At 46.1% G+C, this 14,156-nt stretch overlaps 1 protein-coding gene across 4 annotated transcripts in view; it reads left to right on the top strand.

Moving 5' to 3' along the window:
* The window catches only part of LOC129813551 (CTD small phosphatase-like protein), a 100,056-nt gene that overhangs the window by 73,607 nt on the left and 12,293 nt on the right, over positions 1-14,156 (top strand). For all 4 annotated transcript variants that reach the window (XM_055865853.1, XM_055865851.1, XM_055865852.1 and 1 more), the window contains 2 exons: positions 1,575-1,676; positions 11,726-11,782. In XM_055865853.1, the coding sequence (XP_055721828.1) occupies positions 1,575-1,676; positions 11,726-11,782 (159 nt within the window). The remainder of the gene's footprint in view (positions 1-1,574; positions 1,677-11,725; positions 11,783-14,156) is intronic.

Here is a 14,156-nt window from a genome sequence, read left to right as displayed (position 1 = left end):
TATAGTGCCTTAGACCGCTGCGCCACTCATAGTGCACAAGCAATGCACTATGATAAAAAAGTTTCCCCTATTGCCTTACAGACATAGGCTTACTCTGTGAGAGCTTCAATCCCATTGGTTCTTGTAGTCTATGTGCATCTCAAACGGCACCCTATTCCCTACATAGTGCACTACTTTTGACTAGAGCCCTATGCACTACATAGGGAATAGGGTGCTATTCAGGATACAGGCACAGATTCTGCTCTCATGGAAAGTAGGATGTGATTGATCCCATTTCGCTAATGAGGGTATTAGAGAAGAGCTCGTTATCTAGCGAGTAAGATAAACACTGGCTAGATCCCCTACCACAGTCTGTGTCTGGACCATGACACCCAAGTCTATTCAACATAGACTCAGCTTTGACCTCGAGGCAGGGAACAGAGGGTACTAGTTGCCGTGGTCACTGTGTGTATTATCGTCTCCTTTTGCTGAGTCTACCCCTTTTTTTTTTTTTTTTTTTTTTATGAAGTAGGTTAGATCTGCTGCATGTCCGTCTTTCACTAGCACCGTCATGGAGGGCTTCCATTTTCCATAGCACTTCAGGTCCACGTAGAAAATGTTTCAGTTAGCGACATTGATCTGGTGTTAATATAGTCCTGCGTTCCTGTGAAGGACAGACAGGGATTTTTCTGGAAAGTAGTTCTGTCTGGCTATGTCTCAAATGGCACACTGTTCTCTATAAAGTATACTGCTTTTGACAAGAGCCCCTATGGACCCTGGTTAAAAGTAGTGCACTGTATCTGGAATGTGAAACCATAACAAACAAAAAAAGCGAGAAATGGAACGCAGGCTCGGTCTGTACTGGTTGACCGCAACATGACCTGTTACTGTTTGTCAGAATGTGTGAAAGTTGTTAACTTTAATCTCTTCAGATTAGACAGAAATCTGGAGGGATTAAACACTATATATTACACTGGGTTAGTGTTGAGAGGAAAGGACAAAGATGATGGGATTCCTGTTCTGAGATGATGCCGGGCAGGGATGGGTAGCGTCAGTCCTTCGGCGTGTCTGTTGGTTCTGTCTGATATAAATCAAATCAAATCAAGTTTATTTTATATAGCCCTTCGTACATCAGCTAATATCTCGAAGTGCTGTACAGAAACCCAGCCTAGACCCGATCTGTTCAGAAGTGAGAACCAGCAGACCGTTACAGCACTGTGTTAGCTATTGTTCATGTTTCTCTCCCTTAATCTTTCTTCATGGGAAACACCAGACTCACTATTAACACTGGGCTGCTAATCCACCCTGCTTTACACATTTAACTAATGACATCTCAATGTGTTGATTATGCACTCTTTTCTCTCCTCTCTCTTTCTCTCCTCTCTCTTTCTCTCCCCTCTCTTTCTCTCCCCTCTCTTTCTCTCCCCTCTCTTTCTCTCCTCTCTCTTTCTTTCCTCTCTCTTTCTCTCCTCTCGTTCTCTCTCCTCTCTCTTTCTCTCCTCTCTTTCTCTTCTCTCTCTCTTTCTCTACTCTACCTCCATCTCTCTACCTCCATCTCTCTCTCTAACATATAATATCTTCTCTCTCTCCTTCAGCCTCCAGCCAAATTCCTCCTACCAGAGATGAACATATCAGACTATGGGAAGAAGTGTGTAGTGATCGACTTGGATGAGACATTGGTACACAGCTCATTCAAGGTAAAAAAATAAATACAAATTAAGCCCTGGTAGGCTATTATCAATGTACAGTTTTCATGTCTTATGTTAAGATTATTTCTGCAAAACCAATTTTCCTCTGAGACAAAGTTGAACTTGGTACATTGCTCATTCAAGGTAAAAAGCCTTAGCATCTAACTTTATAAAAAAGGATTATCACTACATATTGTGCTCTTGTGTTGCCATGATGTCCGAGGAGAAAAGGGGTTAGAAATGTGTAGTAACTTTGTTGTAATATGGTGGTGGCTGTTTCGCCGTTTTTAACGATTCCCGCTTTAATTCTCCCCTCATCAGCCTTCATAGGTACCCGAGTGGCACAGCGGTCTAAGGCACTGCATCTCAGTGCTAGAGGCGTCACTACAGACACCCTAGGTTCGATTCCAGGCTGTATCACAACCGGCCGTGATTGGGAGTCCCAAAGGGCGGCGCACAATTTGGCCCCAGCGTCGTCCGGGTTTGGCCGGTGTATGCAGTCATTGTAAATAAGAATTTGTTCTTAACCTCTCTTGGGTACGTGAGACGGTAGCGTCCCACCTCGTCAACAGCCTGTGAAACTGCTGGGCGCCAAATTCAAAACAACAGAAATCCCATAATTAAAATTCCTCACACATGTATTTTACACCATTTTAAAGATACACTTGTTGTAAATCCAGCCACAGTGTCCGATTTTCAAAAAGGCTTTACGGCGAAAGCAAACCAAACGATTATGTTAGGTGAGTGCCTATTCACAGAATAACACAGCCATTTTTTCAGCCAAAGAGAGGATTCACAAAAAGCAGAAATATAGATAAAATGAATCACTAACCTTTGATCTTCATCAGATGACACTCATAGGACTTCATGTTACACAATACATATATGTTTTGTTCGATTAAGTTCATATTTATATCCAAAAATCTGAGTTTACATTGGCTCCTTACGTTCAGAAGTTCCAAAACATCTTTTGATTTTGCAGAGAGCCACATCAATTTACAGGAATACTCATAATAAACATTGCTAAAAGATACAACTGTTATGCATGGAATTTTAGATGCACTTCTCCTTAATGCAACCGCTGTGTCAGATTTCAAAAAAGCTTTACGGAAAAAGCAAAAACCATGCAATAATCTGAGGTCAGAGCCCAATCAAGACACAAATATAGCCGCCATATTATGCAGTCAACAAAAGTCATAAAAGCATTATAAATCTTCACTTACCTTTGCTGATCTTCGTCGGAATGCACTCCCAGGACTCCCACTTCCACAAAAAATGTTTGTTTTGTTCGGTAATGTCCATCATTTATGTCCAAATAGTTACTTTTGTAAGCGCGTTTGGTAAACAAATCCAAAGTCACGAAGCGCGTTCACTAAAAGCAGACGAAATGTCAAAAAGTTCCGTAACAGTCAGTAGAAACATGTCAAACAATGTATTGAATCAATCTTTAGGATGTTTTTAACATAATTCTTCAATGTTCCAACCGGAGAATTCCTTTGTCTTCAGAAAAGCAAATGGAACCGGGAGCAAACTCTCATGTGAGCAATGGTCAGCTCGTGGCTGCTGGCAGACCTCGGACTCATTCCTCTCTCCTTCGGCCCCACTAAACAGTAGAGGCATCAGATAAGGTTCGAAAGACTGTTGATATCTAGTGGAAGCCATAGGAAGTGCAACATTACCAATATCGCACTGCATCTTCAATAGGAGCTGAGTTGAAAATCGACCAACCTCAGATTTCCCACTTCCAGGTTGGATTTTTTCTCAGGTTTTTGCCTGCCATATGAGTTCTGTTATACTCACAGACATCATTCAAACCGTTTTAGAAACGTCAGAGTGTTTTCTATCCAAATCCACTAAGACTATGCATATTCTAGCTTGTATGGCTTTGTAGCAGGCCGTTTACTCTGGGCATGCTTTTCATCTGGACGTGAAAATACTGCCCCCTACCCCAAAGAAGTTAACTGACTTGCCTAGTTAAATACAAATAAATAGTATGTTGAATGAGGCTTATCTTGCCTTTGTCATAATGTGTAGACTTAACCTACATATTGTAGAACAGTTTCCTATTTACTTTCAGTTCCCCTAGATCCACTGCATTTGTTCTGTTCATTGTAATCATGTAGGGTTACACATACATTAGACCGTGTGTTTGTAAAGTACTTAGTTCTGAGCCATTCATTTTTCGTATTTGAACTTCTTATGGCTGCAGGGGCAGTATTGAGTAGCTTGGATGAAAGGTGCACAGAGGTGCCCAGAGTAAACGGCCTGCTCCTCAGTCATAGTTGCTAATATATTATTAGTATTGGATAGAAAACACTCTGAAGTTTCTAAAACTGTTTGAATGATGTCTGTGAGTATAGAACTCATATGGCAGGCAAAAACCTGAGAAGTTCCACTTCCTGTTTGGATTTTTTCTGAGGCTGGTAGATTTTCACCCAAGCTCTCATTGAAATGACAGCGAGATATGGATGAGTTTTCACTTCCTACGACTTCCACTAGATGTCAATAGAACTTTGTCTGATGACTCTAATGTGAAGGGGGGGCCGAAGGAGACAGGAATGAGTAATCACTGCCATGAGGTGACCACGGTTTGACCACGCGCGTTCACGTGAGAGGCAGCTCCGTTCCATCGCTCAACTGAAGTCAATGTAATTCTCCGGTTGGAACGTTATTCAAGATGTATGTTAACAACATTCTAAAGATTGATTCAATACTGACTGTTACGGAACTTTTGGACATTTCGTCACGTTTTAATGAACTGTGGCTGTGCTTATTGTGGTTTGGTGTGACCTAACATAATCGTTTGTAGTGCTTTCTCTGAAAAGCATATTTGAAATCGGACACTTTGGTGGGATTAACAACAAGATTACCTTTAAAGTGGTATAAGACTCATGTATGTCTGCGGAATTTTAATTATGAGATTTCTGTTGTTTTGAATTTGGCGTCCTGCACTTTCACTGGCTGTTGTCATATCATCTTGTTACCGGGATTGCAGCCATAAGAAGTTAATAAACAATTAATTGACAGATGTTGGTTAAATTATTTGAATTCCATTTTGTTGATTTTTTTTTCCTGAGAGCTCAGTGCGCGCATTGCAGTGTTTCTCTAGAGATTGATCAGATACAGCCTGAACTGTGCGACGTAGTAGGGAATTGTAGTTTACAGCAAGCCAAATTCTACATAGTTTAGCACATAACACGCTGAAAATAACTACAATGACCATAATCCATTGCGCACGACTGCTACAGAAGAGAGAAGAATGTGCGATCGTGAGGTGATATAGAGAGCAGCTGTTGCTTAGTATCGTGATCGTGAGGTGATATAGAGAGCAGCTGTTGCTTAGTATCGTGATCGTGAGGTGATAGAGAGCAGCTCCTGCTTAGCGACGTATCGTGAGGTAATATAGAGAGCAGCTGTTGCTTAGCGACGTATCGTGAGGGGAAATAGAGAGCAGCTGTTGCTTCACCAGGTATCTCTACCTGAAAATACATGATCTAAGTGATTGATAATTGCTATTCAGCCGCCATAAAAGTACGCCTTTATTTACTTGGAACAACTACTGAAACAGTGATTTTGTCAGGCAGCTCTATAGAGATGAGATGACTTAGAATGACATAATAAAGTCATCAAATAAAACTAATGTAGTAAACATAACAACTGAAATATATTAAGTGATAAGCATTTCTGGGCAATCGTTACCCTCATGGGACTTTTATTCATGGTTTTATTCTGTGTAACAGCGTTCAACCCAAATAATTGAAACCGAAATTGAAAACGGTGTGATTTTTTTTTTTTTTTAAGAATTGAACCCGACTTCAAAAAGCATTTGTCTCTCGTCTCTTAAAGCAGTCTGAGCTGTAGATAAAACAACAGAGAGCGGGTCATCGTTTCCTTTCTCCTTTACGGACCTCTGTGTCCAACTTCCAGTAGGACAGATCCAGGCTGTGTCTTCTGTGAGCTAGCAGCACCGTGTGTTTGTAAAGCAGTCTGAGTTTATAGATAACCAACTCGGAGAGCGTCACCATTTTCTAACCTGTTCTGGGGGAAAAAGTCAATTTTAAAAGTAGCTAATTAGTTAGTGCAGAGCAAGCTGCCGGCACACCTGACAGGTAGATAAGAAGACTCAGAAAAGTCTCCTCTTAGATCCATGCAAATGGAAGTAATTTAATTGCCAAGCTTTTGGTCACAGTAGAGGCAATTTTGTCCCATATTAGAGAGTCAACAGCATTAGACTGTTCTGTCCCATGTTAGTCAACAGCAGTAGAGACTGTTCTGTCCCATGTTAGTCAACAGCAGTAGAGACTGTTCTGTCCCGTGTTAGTCAACAGCAGTAGAGACTGTTCTGTCCCATGTTAGAGAGTCAACAGCAGTAGAGACTGTTCTGTCCCATGTTAGAGAGTCAACAGCAGTAGAGACTGTTCTGTCCCGTGTTAGTCAACAGCAGTAGAGACTGTTCTGTCCCGTGTTAGAGAGTCAACAGCAGTAGAGACTGTTCTGTCCCGTGTTAGAGAGTCAACAGCAGTAGAGACTGTTCTGTCCCGTGTTAGTCAACAGCAGTAGAGACTGTTCTGTCCCGTGTTAGAGAGTCAACAGCAGTAGAGACTGTTCTGTCCCGTGTTAGAGAGTCAACAGCAGTAGAGACTGTTCTGTCCCATGTTAGAGTCAACAGCAGTAGAGACTGTTCTGTCCCATGTTAGAGAGTCAACAGCAGTAGAGACTGTTCTGCCCCGTGTTAGAGAGTCAACAGCGGTAGAGACTGTTCTGTCCCATGTTAGAGAGTCAACAGCGGTAGAGACTGTTCTGTCCCATGTTAGAGAGTCAACAGCAGTAGAGACTGTTCTGTCCCGTGTTAGTCAACAGCAGTAGAGACTGTTCTGTCCCGTGTTAGAGAGTCAACAGCGGTAGAGACTGTTCTGTCCCGTGTTAGAGAGTCAACAGCAGTAGAGACTGTTCTGTCCCGTGTTAGAGAGTCAACAGCAGTAGAGACTGTTCTGTCCCGTGTTAGAGAGTCAACAGCAGTAGAGACTGTTCTGTCCCATGTTAGAGAGTCAACAGCAGTAGAGACTGTTCTGTCCCGTGTTAGAGAGTCAACAGCAGTAGAGACTGTTCTGTCCCATGTTAGAGAGTCAACAGCAGTAGAGACTGTTCTGTCCCGTGTTAGAGAGTCAACAGCAGTAGAGACTGTTCTGTCCCATGTTAGAGAGTCAACAGCGGTAGAGACTGTTCTGTCCCGTGTTAGAGAGTCAACAGCAGTAGAGACTGTTCTGTCCCGTGTTAGTCAACAGCAGTAGAGACTGTTCTGTCCCGTGTTAGAGAGTCAACAGCAGTAGAGACTGTTCTGTCCCGTGTTAGAGAGTCAACAGCAGTAGAGACTGTTCTGTCCCGTGTTAGTCAACAGCAGTAGAGACTGTTCTGTCCCGTGTTAGAGTCAACAGCAGTAGAGACTGTTCTGTCCCGTGTTAGAGAGTCAACAGCAGTAGAGACTGTTCTGTCCCATGTTAGAGAGTCAACAGCAGTAGAGACTGTTCTGTCCCGTGTTAGAGAGTCAACAGCGGTAGAGACTGTTCTGTCCCGTGTTAGAGAGTCAACAGCGGTAGAGACTGTTCTGTCCCATGTTAGAGTCAACAGCGGTAGAGACTGTTCTGTCCCGTGTTAGAGAGTCAACAGCAGTAGAGACTGTTCTGTCCCGTGGTAGAGAGTCAACAGCGGTAGAGACTGTTCTGTCCCGTGTTAGAGAGTCAACAGCAGTAGAGACTGTTCTGTCCCGTGTTAGAGAGTCAACAGCAGTAGAGACTGTTCTGTCCCGTGTTAGAGAGTCAACAGCAGTAGAGACTGTTCTGTCCCGTGTTAGTCAACAGCAGTAGAGACTGTTCTGTCCCATGTTAGAGAGTCAACAGCAGTAGAGACTGTTCTGTCCCGTGTTAGAGAGTCAACAGCAGTAGAGACTGTTCTGTCCCATGTTAGAGAGTCAACAGCGGTAGAGACTGTTCTGTCCCATGTTAGAGAGTCAACAGCGGTAGAGACTGTTCTGTCCCGTGTTAGAGAGTCAACAGCGGTAGAGACTGTTCTGTCCCGTGTTAGAGAGTCAACAGCAGTAGAGACTGTTCTGTCCCGTGTTAGTCAACAGCAGTAGAGACTGTTCTGTCCCATGTTAGAGAGTCAACAGCGGTAGAGACTGTTCTGTCCCGTGTTAGAGAGTCAACAGCGGTAGAGACTGTTCTGTCCCATGTTAGAGAGTCAACAGCAGTAGAGACTGTTCTGTCCCATGTTAGAGAGTCAACAGCAGTAGAGACTGTTCTGTCCCATGTTAGAGAGTCAACAGCAGTAGAGACTGTTCTGTCCCATGTTAGAGAGTCAACAGCGGTAGAGACTGTTCTGTCCCATGTTAGAGAGTCAACAGCAGTAGAGACTGTTCTGTCCCGTGTTAGAGAGTCAACAGCGGTAGAGACTGTTCTGTCCCGTGTTAGAGAGTCAACAGCAGTAGAGACTGTTCTGTCCCGTGTTAGAGTCAACAGCGGTAGAGACTGTTCTGTCCCGTGTTAGAGAGTCAACAGCAGTAGAGACTGTTCTGTCCCGTGTTAGAGAGTCAACAGCGGTAGAGACTGTTCTGTCCCGTGTTAGAGAGTCAACAGCAGTAGAGACTGTTCTGTCCCATGTTAGAGAGTCAACAGCAGTAGAGACTGTTCTGTCCCGTGTTAGAGAGTCAACAGCAGTAGAGACTGTTCTGTCCCGTGTTAGAGAGTCAACAGCAGTAGAGACTGTTCTGTCCCGTGTTAGAGAGTCAACAGCGGTAGAGACTGTTCTGTCCCGTGTTAGAGAGTCAACAGCGGTAGAGACTGTTCTGTCCCGTGTTAGAGAGTCAACAGCAGTAGAGACTGTTCTGTCCCGTGTTAGAGAGTCAACAGCGGTAGAGACTGTTCTGTCCCGTGTTAGAGAGTCAACAGCAGTAGAGACTGTTCTGTCCCGTGTTAGAGAGTCAACAGCAGTAGAGACTGTTCTGTCCCGTGTTAGAGAGTCAACAGCGGTAGAGACTGTTCTGTCCCGTGTTAGAGAGTCAACAGCGGTAGAGACTGTTCTGTCCCGTGTTAGAGAGTCAACAGCAGTAGAGACTGTTCTGTCCCGTGGTAGAGAGTCAACAGCGGTAGAGACTGTTCTGTCCCGTGTTAGAGAGTCAACAGCGGTAGAGACTGTTCTGTCCCGTGTTAGAGAGTCAACAGCAGTAGAGACTGTTCTGTCCCGTGTTAGAGAGTCAACAGCAGTAGAGACTGTTCTGTCCCGTGTTAGAGAGTCAACAGCAGTAGAGACTGTTCTGTCCCATGTTAGAGAGTCAACAGCGGTAGAGACTGTTCTGTCCCATGTTAGAGAGTCAACAGCGGTAGAGACTGTTCTGTCCCGTGTTAGAGAGTCAACAGCAGTAGAGACTGTTCTGTCCCATGTTAGAGAGTCAACAGCGGTAGAGACTGTTCTGTCCCGTGTTAGAGAGTCAACAGCGGTAGAGACTGTTCTGTCCCGTGTTAGAGAGTCAACAGCAGTAGAGACTGTTCTGTCCCGTGTTAGAGAGTCAACAGCAGTAGAGACTGTTCTGTCCCGTGTTAGAGAGTCAACAGCAGTAGAGACTGTTCTGTCCCGTGTTAGAGAGTCAACAGCAGTAGAGACTGTTCTGTCCCGTGTTAGAGAGTCAACAGCAGTAGAGACTGTTCTGTCCCGTGTTAGTCAACAGCAGTAGAGACTGTTCTGTCCCATGTTAGAGAGTCAACAGCAGTAGAGACTGTTCTGTCCCATGTTAGAGAGTCAACAGCAGTAGAGACTGTTCTGTCCCGTGTTAGAGAGTCAACAGCGGTAGAGACTGTTCTGTCCCGTGTTAGAGAGTCAACAGCGGTAGAGACTGTTCTGTCCCGTGTTAGAGAGTCAACAGCAGTAGAGACTGTTCTGTCCCGTGTTAGTCAACAGCAGTAGAGACTGTTCTGTCCCGTGTTAGTCAACAGCAGTAGAGACTGTTCTGTCCCGTGTTAGAGAGTCAACAGCAGTAGAGACTGTTCTGTCCCGTGTTAGAGAGTCAACAGCGGTAGAGACTGTTCTGTCCCGTGTTAGAGAGTCAACAGCGGTAGAGACTGTTCTGTCCCATGTTAGAGTCAACAGCGGTAGAGACTGTTCTGTCCCGTGTTAGAGTCAACAGCAGTAGAGACTGTTCTGTCCCGTGTTAGAGTCAACAGCGGTAGAGACTGTTCTGTCCCGTGTTAGAGAGTCAACAGCAGTAGAGACTGTTCTGTCCCATGTTAGAGAGTCAACAGCGGTAGAGACTGTTCTGTCCCGTGTTAGAGAGTCAACATCAGTAGAGACTGTTCTGTCCCGTGTTAGAGAGTCAACAGCAGTAGAGACTGTTCTGTCCCATGTTAGAGAGTCAACAGCGGTAGAGACTGTTCTGTCCCGTGTTAGAGAGTCAACAGCAGTAGAGACTGTTCTGTCCCGTGTTAGAGAGTCAACAGCAGTAGAGACTGTTCTGTCCCGTGTTAGAGAGTCAACAGCGGTAGAGACTGTTCTGTCCCGTGTTAGAGAGTCAACAGCAGTAGAGACTGTTCTGTCCCGTGTTAGAGAGTCAACAGCGGTAGAGACTGTTCTGTCCCATGTTAGTCAACAGCAGTAGAGACTGTTCTGTCCCATGTTAGAGAGTCAACAGCAGTAGAGACTGTTCTGTCCCGTGTTAGAGAGTCAACAGCGGTAGAGACTGTTCTGTCCCGTGTTAGAGAGTCAACAGCGGTAGAGACTGTTCTGTCCCGTGTTAGAGAGTCAACAGCAGTAGAGACTGTTCTGTCCCGTGGTAGAGAGTCAACAGCGGTAGAGACTGTTCTGTCCCGTGTTAGAGAGTCAACAGCGGTAGAGACTGTTCTGTCCCGTGTTAGAGAGTCAACAGCAGTAGAGACTGTTCTGTCCCGTGTTAGAGAGTCAACAGCAGTAGAGACTGTTCTGTCCCGTGTTAGAGAGTCAACAGCAGTAGAGACTGTTCTGTCCCGTGTTAGAGAGTCAACAGCGGTAGAGACTGTTCTGTCCCGTGTTAGAGAGTCAACAGCAGTAGAGACTGTTCTGTCCCATGTTAGAGAGTCAACAGCAGTAGAGACTGTTCTGTCCCGTGTTAGAGAGTCAACAGCAGTAGAGACTGTTCTGTCCCATGTTAGAGAGTCAACAGCGGTAGAGACTGTTCTGTCCCATGTTAGAGAGTCAACAGCAGTAGAGACTGTTCTGTCCCGTGTTAGAGAGTCAACAGCAGTAGAGACTGTTCTGTCCCGTGTTAGAGAGTCAACAGCAGTAGAGACTGTTCTGTCCCGTGTTAGAGAGTCAACAGCAGTAGAGACTGTTCTGTCCCATGTTAGAGAGTCAACAGCGGTAGAGACTGTTCTGTCCCGTGTTAGAGAGTCAACAGCAGTAGAGACTGTTCTGTCCCGTGTTAGAGAGTCAACAGCAGTAGAGACTGTTCTGTCCCATGTTAGAGAGTCAACAGCAGTAGAGACTGTTCTGTCCCGTGTTAGAGAGTCAACAGCAGTAGAGACTGTTCTGTCCCGTGTTAGAGAGTCAACAGCAGTAGAGACTGTTCTGTCCCGTGTTAGAGAGTCAACAGCAGTAGAGACTGTTCTGTCCCGTGTTAGAGAGTCAACAGCAGTAGCACGGGGATAGACTGTAGTTCAGAGAGACTGTTGACTAACAGTGACCTTGCTTGGCCTCTGGTGTCATTATCCAGAATATCTTTCTCGTAATCCCCCTCTTCTCCTCCTCTCTTTTACTTGGTACAGTTTCTCTCTCTCTGTCATATAGTTAGTTAGAGAGAAAGGCAGAGAAATAGAGAGATTTTGTTTTGGCGGAAAAAGGGAAGGAGAATAATACTGAAAAGCGGGCAGGAGAAGATTAGTTTTCTGTTCTTGAAGGCGACTGAATGGGTGTGCTAGCCTAAAATCTATGGCACAGTGCAAGCTCTCCCTCTGCTGTGTGACTGTTGTATTACACCACTGTGGAACCGTTTCTGAGACACTCTGACATGTTGTGTTTTTATCTCTTCTCTCTTCCAGCCCATTAGCAATGCTGACTTCATAGTCCCAGTGGAGATAGATGGCACAGTTCATCAGGTACTGTAGGATCACTAATGTCTCTGTTTATATTCACTTTTAAATACTGGTTATTTGATTATGCGCACCGGAGTCATTAGTGTCTCCGACGGTATTGTCAGAAATGATCAATTTTACTTTTATTGAAGCCAAATTTTTAAAAAGTTATATATTCACAAGTCTTTAAAAATCCGATCAAATGTTCCACTGTTGCTCCCAGTTCCTCTGAGCTCAACTCCAGAAGAAGAAGAGGAGGAGAAGGTTGTGACCCAGTTCAAGTAATCCAGGATAGGCTGTGTGTATCTTGATTGGCCTGTTCATGATTACTTGAACTGGGTGGCGGCTACTGCTACTGGTCTGGGAAAGAGTAAGCGGATAGCTGTCTGATTGTTTGACTTAATGTGTGTGTGATCAGTGATTGTAGTTGTTGTAATTCTGACTGGTTTCAGGTAGTATAGCATTGGTTGAAGCTCAATGTTAAATTCAAATCTCCCTACCATTTATATCTGTGCAAAGTTGATTTGCGAATTTTTTATCGGATTGGAGGTATACAACACACTCCCCGCATCTCGTCATGAGCTGTTCGGTCATTATCGAGAACCACATACCGTATTCTTAACAAGGTCGTTAGCATTAGGAACAAGATACAATACCCCAAATTTGCGTTGACTGTGTCAAGTTACTTTTTTCAACGTGTTCCCGAAAAGCTAAAGTCACCATCTAAGTAAAAAAGTTGCCGGGGGGGGGGGGGGTTGCCTGCATTCCCTTTATGCAGTTAAAAGAAAATGCCATGCTTGCGAACTTGGTTAGCTATGTGACTATTTAGCACAACTGTTTTTGGACAAAAATAAAACATTTTACCAAGCAATATAAATAAACGTTCAACAAAAGTTTCCCGTTATCACCAGACTGTCCATTTTTTAATACTGTAGATAATGCGTTTATGACCGGGTTTGTAGCGTTAACGTCACCGCCATGGGATCTGAAGGTCCTGGGTTCACTTCTTGGAGGAGACGTTTTGACTCCCCTCCCAGTCCCGACACACACGCACGGTGTGTTTATTTTGAGTTATTCGGTGGCTCTTCAAAGAGCATCTTTGAGTGCCGTTGGTGTGTGTCTACTACTGCGCGTATCTTGCTACTACGGAGGAGACTGGAGATGGAATACGTCATTGCCCTCATCCGTCAGATGCACGCCACCCCCCTCATCCGTCAGATGCACGCCACCCCCCTCATCCGTCAGATGCACGCCACCCCCCTCATCCGTCAGATGCACGCCACCCCCCTCATCCGTCAGATGCACGCCACCCCCCTCATCCGTCAGATGCACGCCACCCCCCTCATCCGTCAGATGCACGCCACCCCCCTCATCCGTCAGATGCACGCCACCCCCCTCATCCGTCAGATGCACGCCACCCCCCTCATCCGTCAGATGCACGCCACCCCCCTCATCCGTCAGATGCACGCCACCCCCCTCATCCGTCAGATGCACGCCACCCCCCTCATCCGTCAGATGCACGCCACCCCCCTCATCCGTCAGATGCACGCCACCCCCCTCATCCGTCAGATGCACGCCACCCCCCTCACCCGTCAGATGCACGCCACCCCCCTCACCCGTCAGATGCACGCCACCCCCCTCATCCGTCAGATGCACGCCACCCCCCTCATCCGTCAGATGCACGCCACCCCCCTCATCCGTCAGATGCACGCCACCCCCCTCATCCGTCAGATGCACGCCACCCCCCTCATCCGTCAGATGCACGCCACCCCCCTCATCCGTCAGATGCACGCCACCCCCCTCATCCGTCAGATGCACGCCACCCCCCTCATCCGTCAGATGCACGCCACCCCCCTCATCCGTCAGATGCACGCCACCCCCCTCATCCGTCAGATGCACGCCACCCCCCTCATCCGTCAGATGCACGCCACCCCCCCTCATCCGTCAGATGCACGCCACCCCCCTCACCCGTCAGATGCACGCCACCCCCCTCATCCGTCAGATGCACGCCACCCCCCTCATCCGTCAGATGCACGCCACCCCCCTCATCCGTCAGATGCACGCCACCCCCCTCATCCGTCAGATGCACGCCACCCCCCTCATCCGTCAGATGCACGCCACCCCCTACGCTACGTCCCAGGGACACGCTGTTTAATGGCAAGATGGGAGGATTGTGTTCCCTGAAATGCGTACACCAGCTGATTAGACGGAGCGCCAGGACCTCTCTATGCACTTATCTTCTGGTCTCACTGGATCATCCAGCTCTTCCGCTGCGCGATATCAAGAGAAGGTCGTCGTCGTCCCGGGAAACATTCAGATGACCACCTCTAAATTTGCGCACCAGTGCCGTCCCCTTGGTTTAACCCCAAGACGTTTCCACCGAGGTGGATGACTAGGA

The sequence above is a fragment of the Salvelinus fontinalis genome, chromosome 17, assembly GCF_029448725.1.
Source record: "Salvelinus fontinalis isolate EN_2023a chromosome 17, ASM2944872v1, whole genome shotgun sequence".
In the NCBI taxonomy this organism is placed as follows: domain Eukaryota; kingdom Metazoa; phylum Chordata; class Actinopteri; order Salmoniformes; family Salmonidae; genus Salvelinus; species Salvelinus fontinalis.
This window is presented reverse-complemented; position numbering and strand designations above follow the sequence as displayed.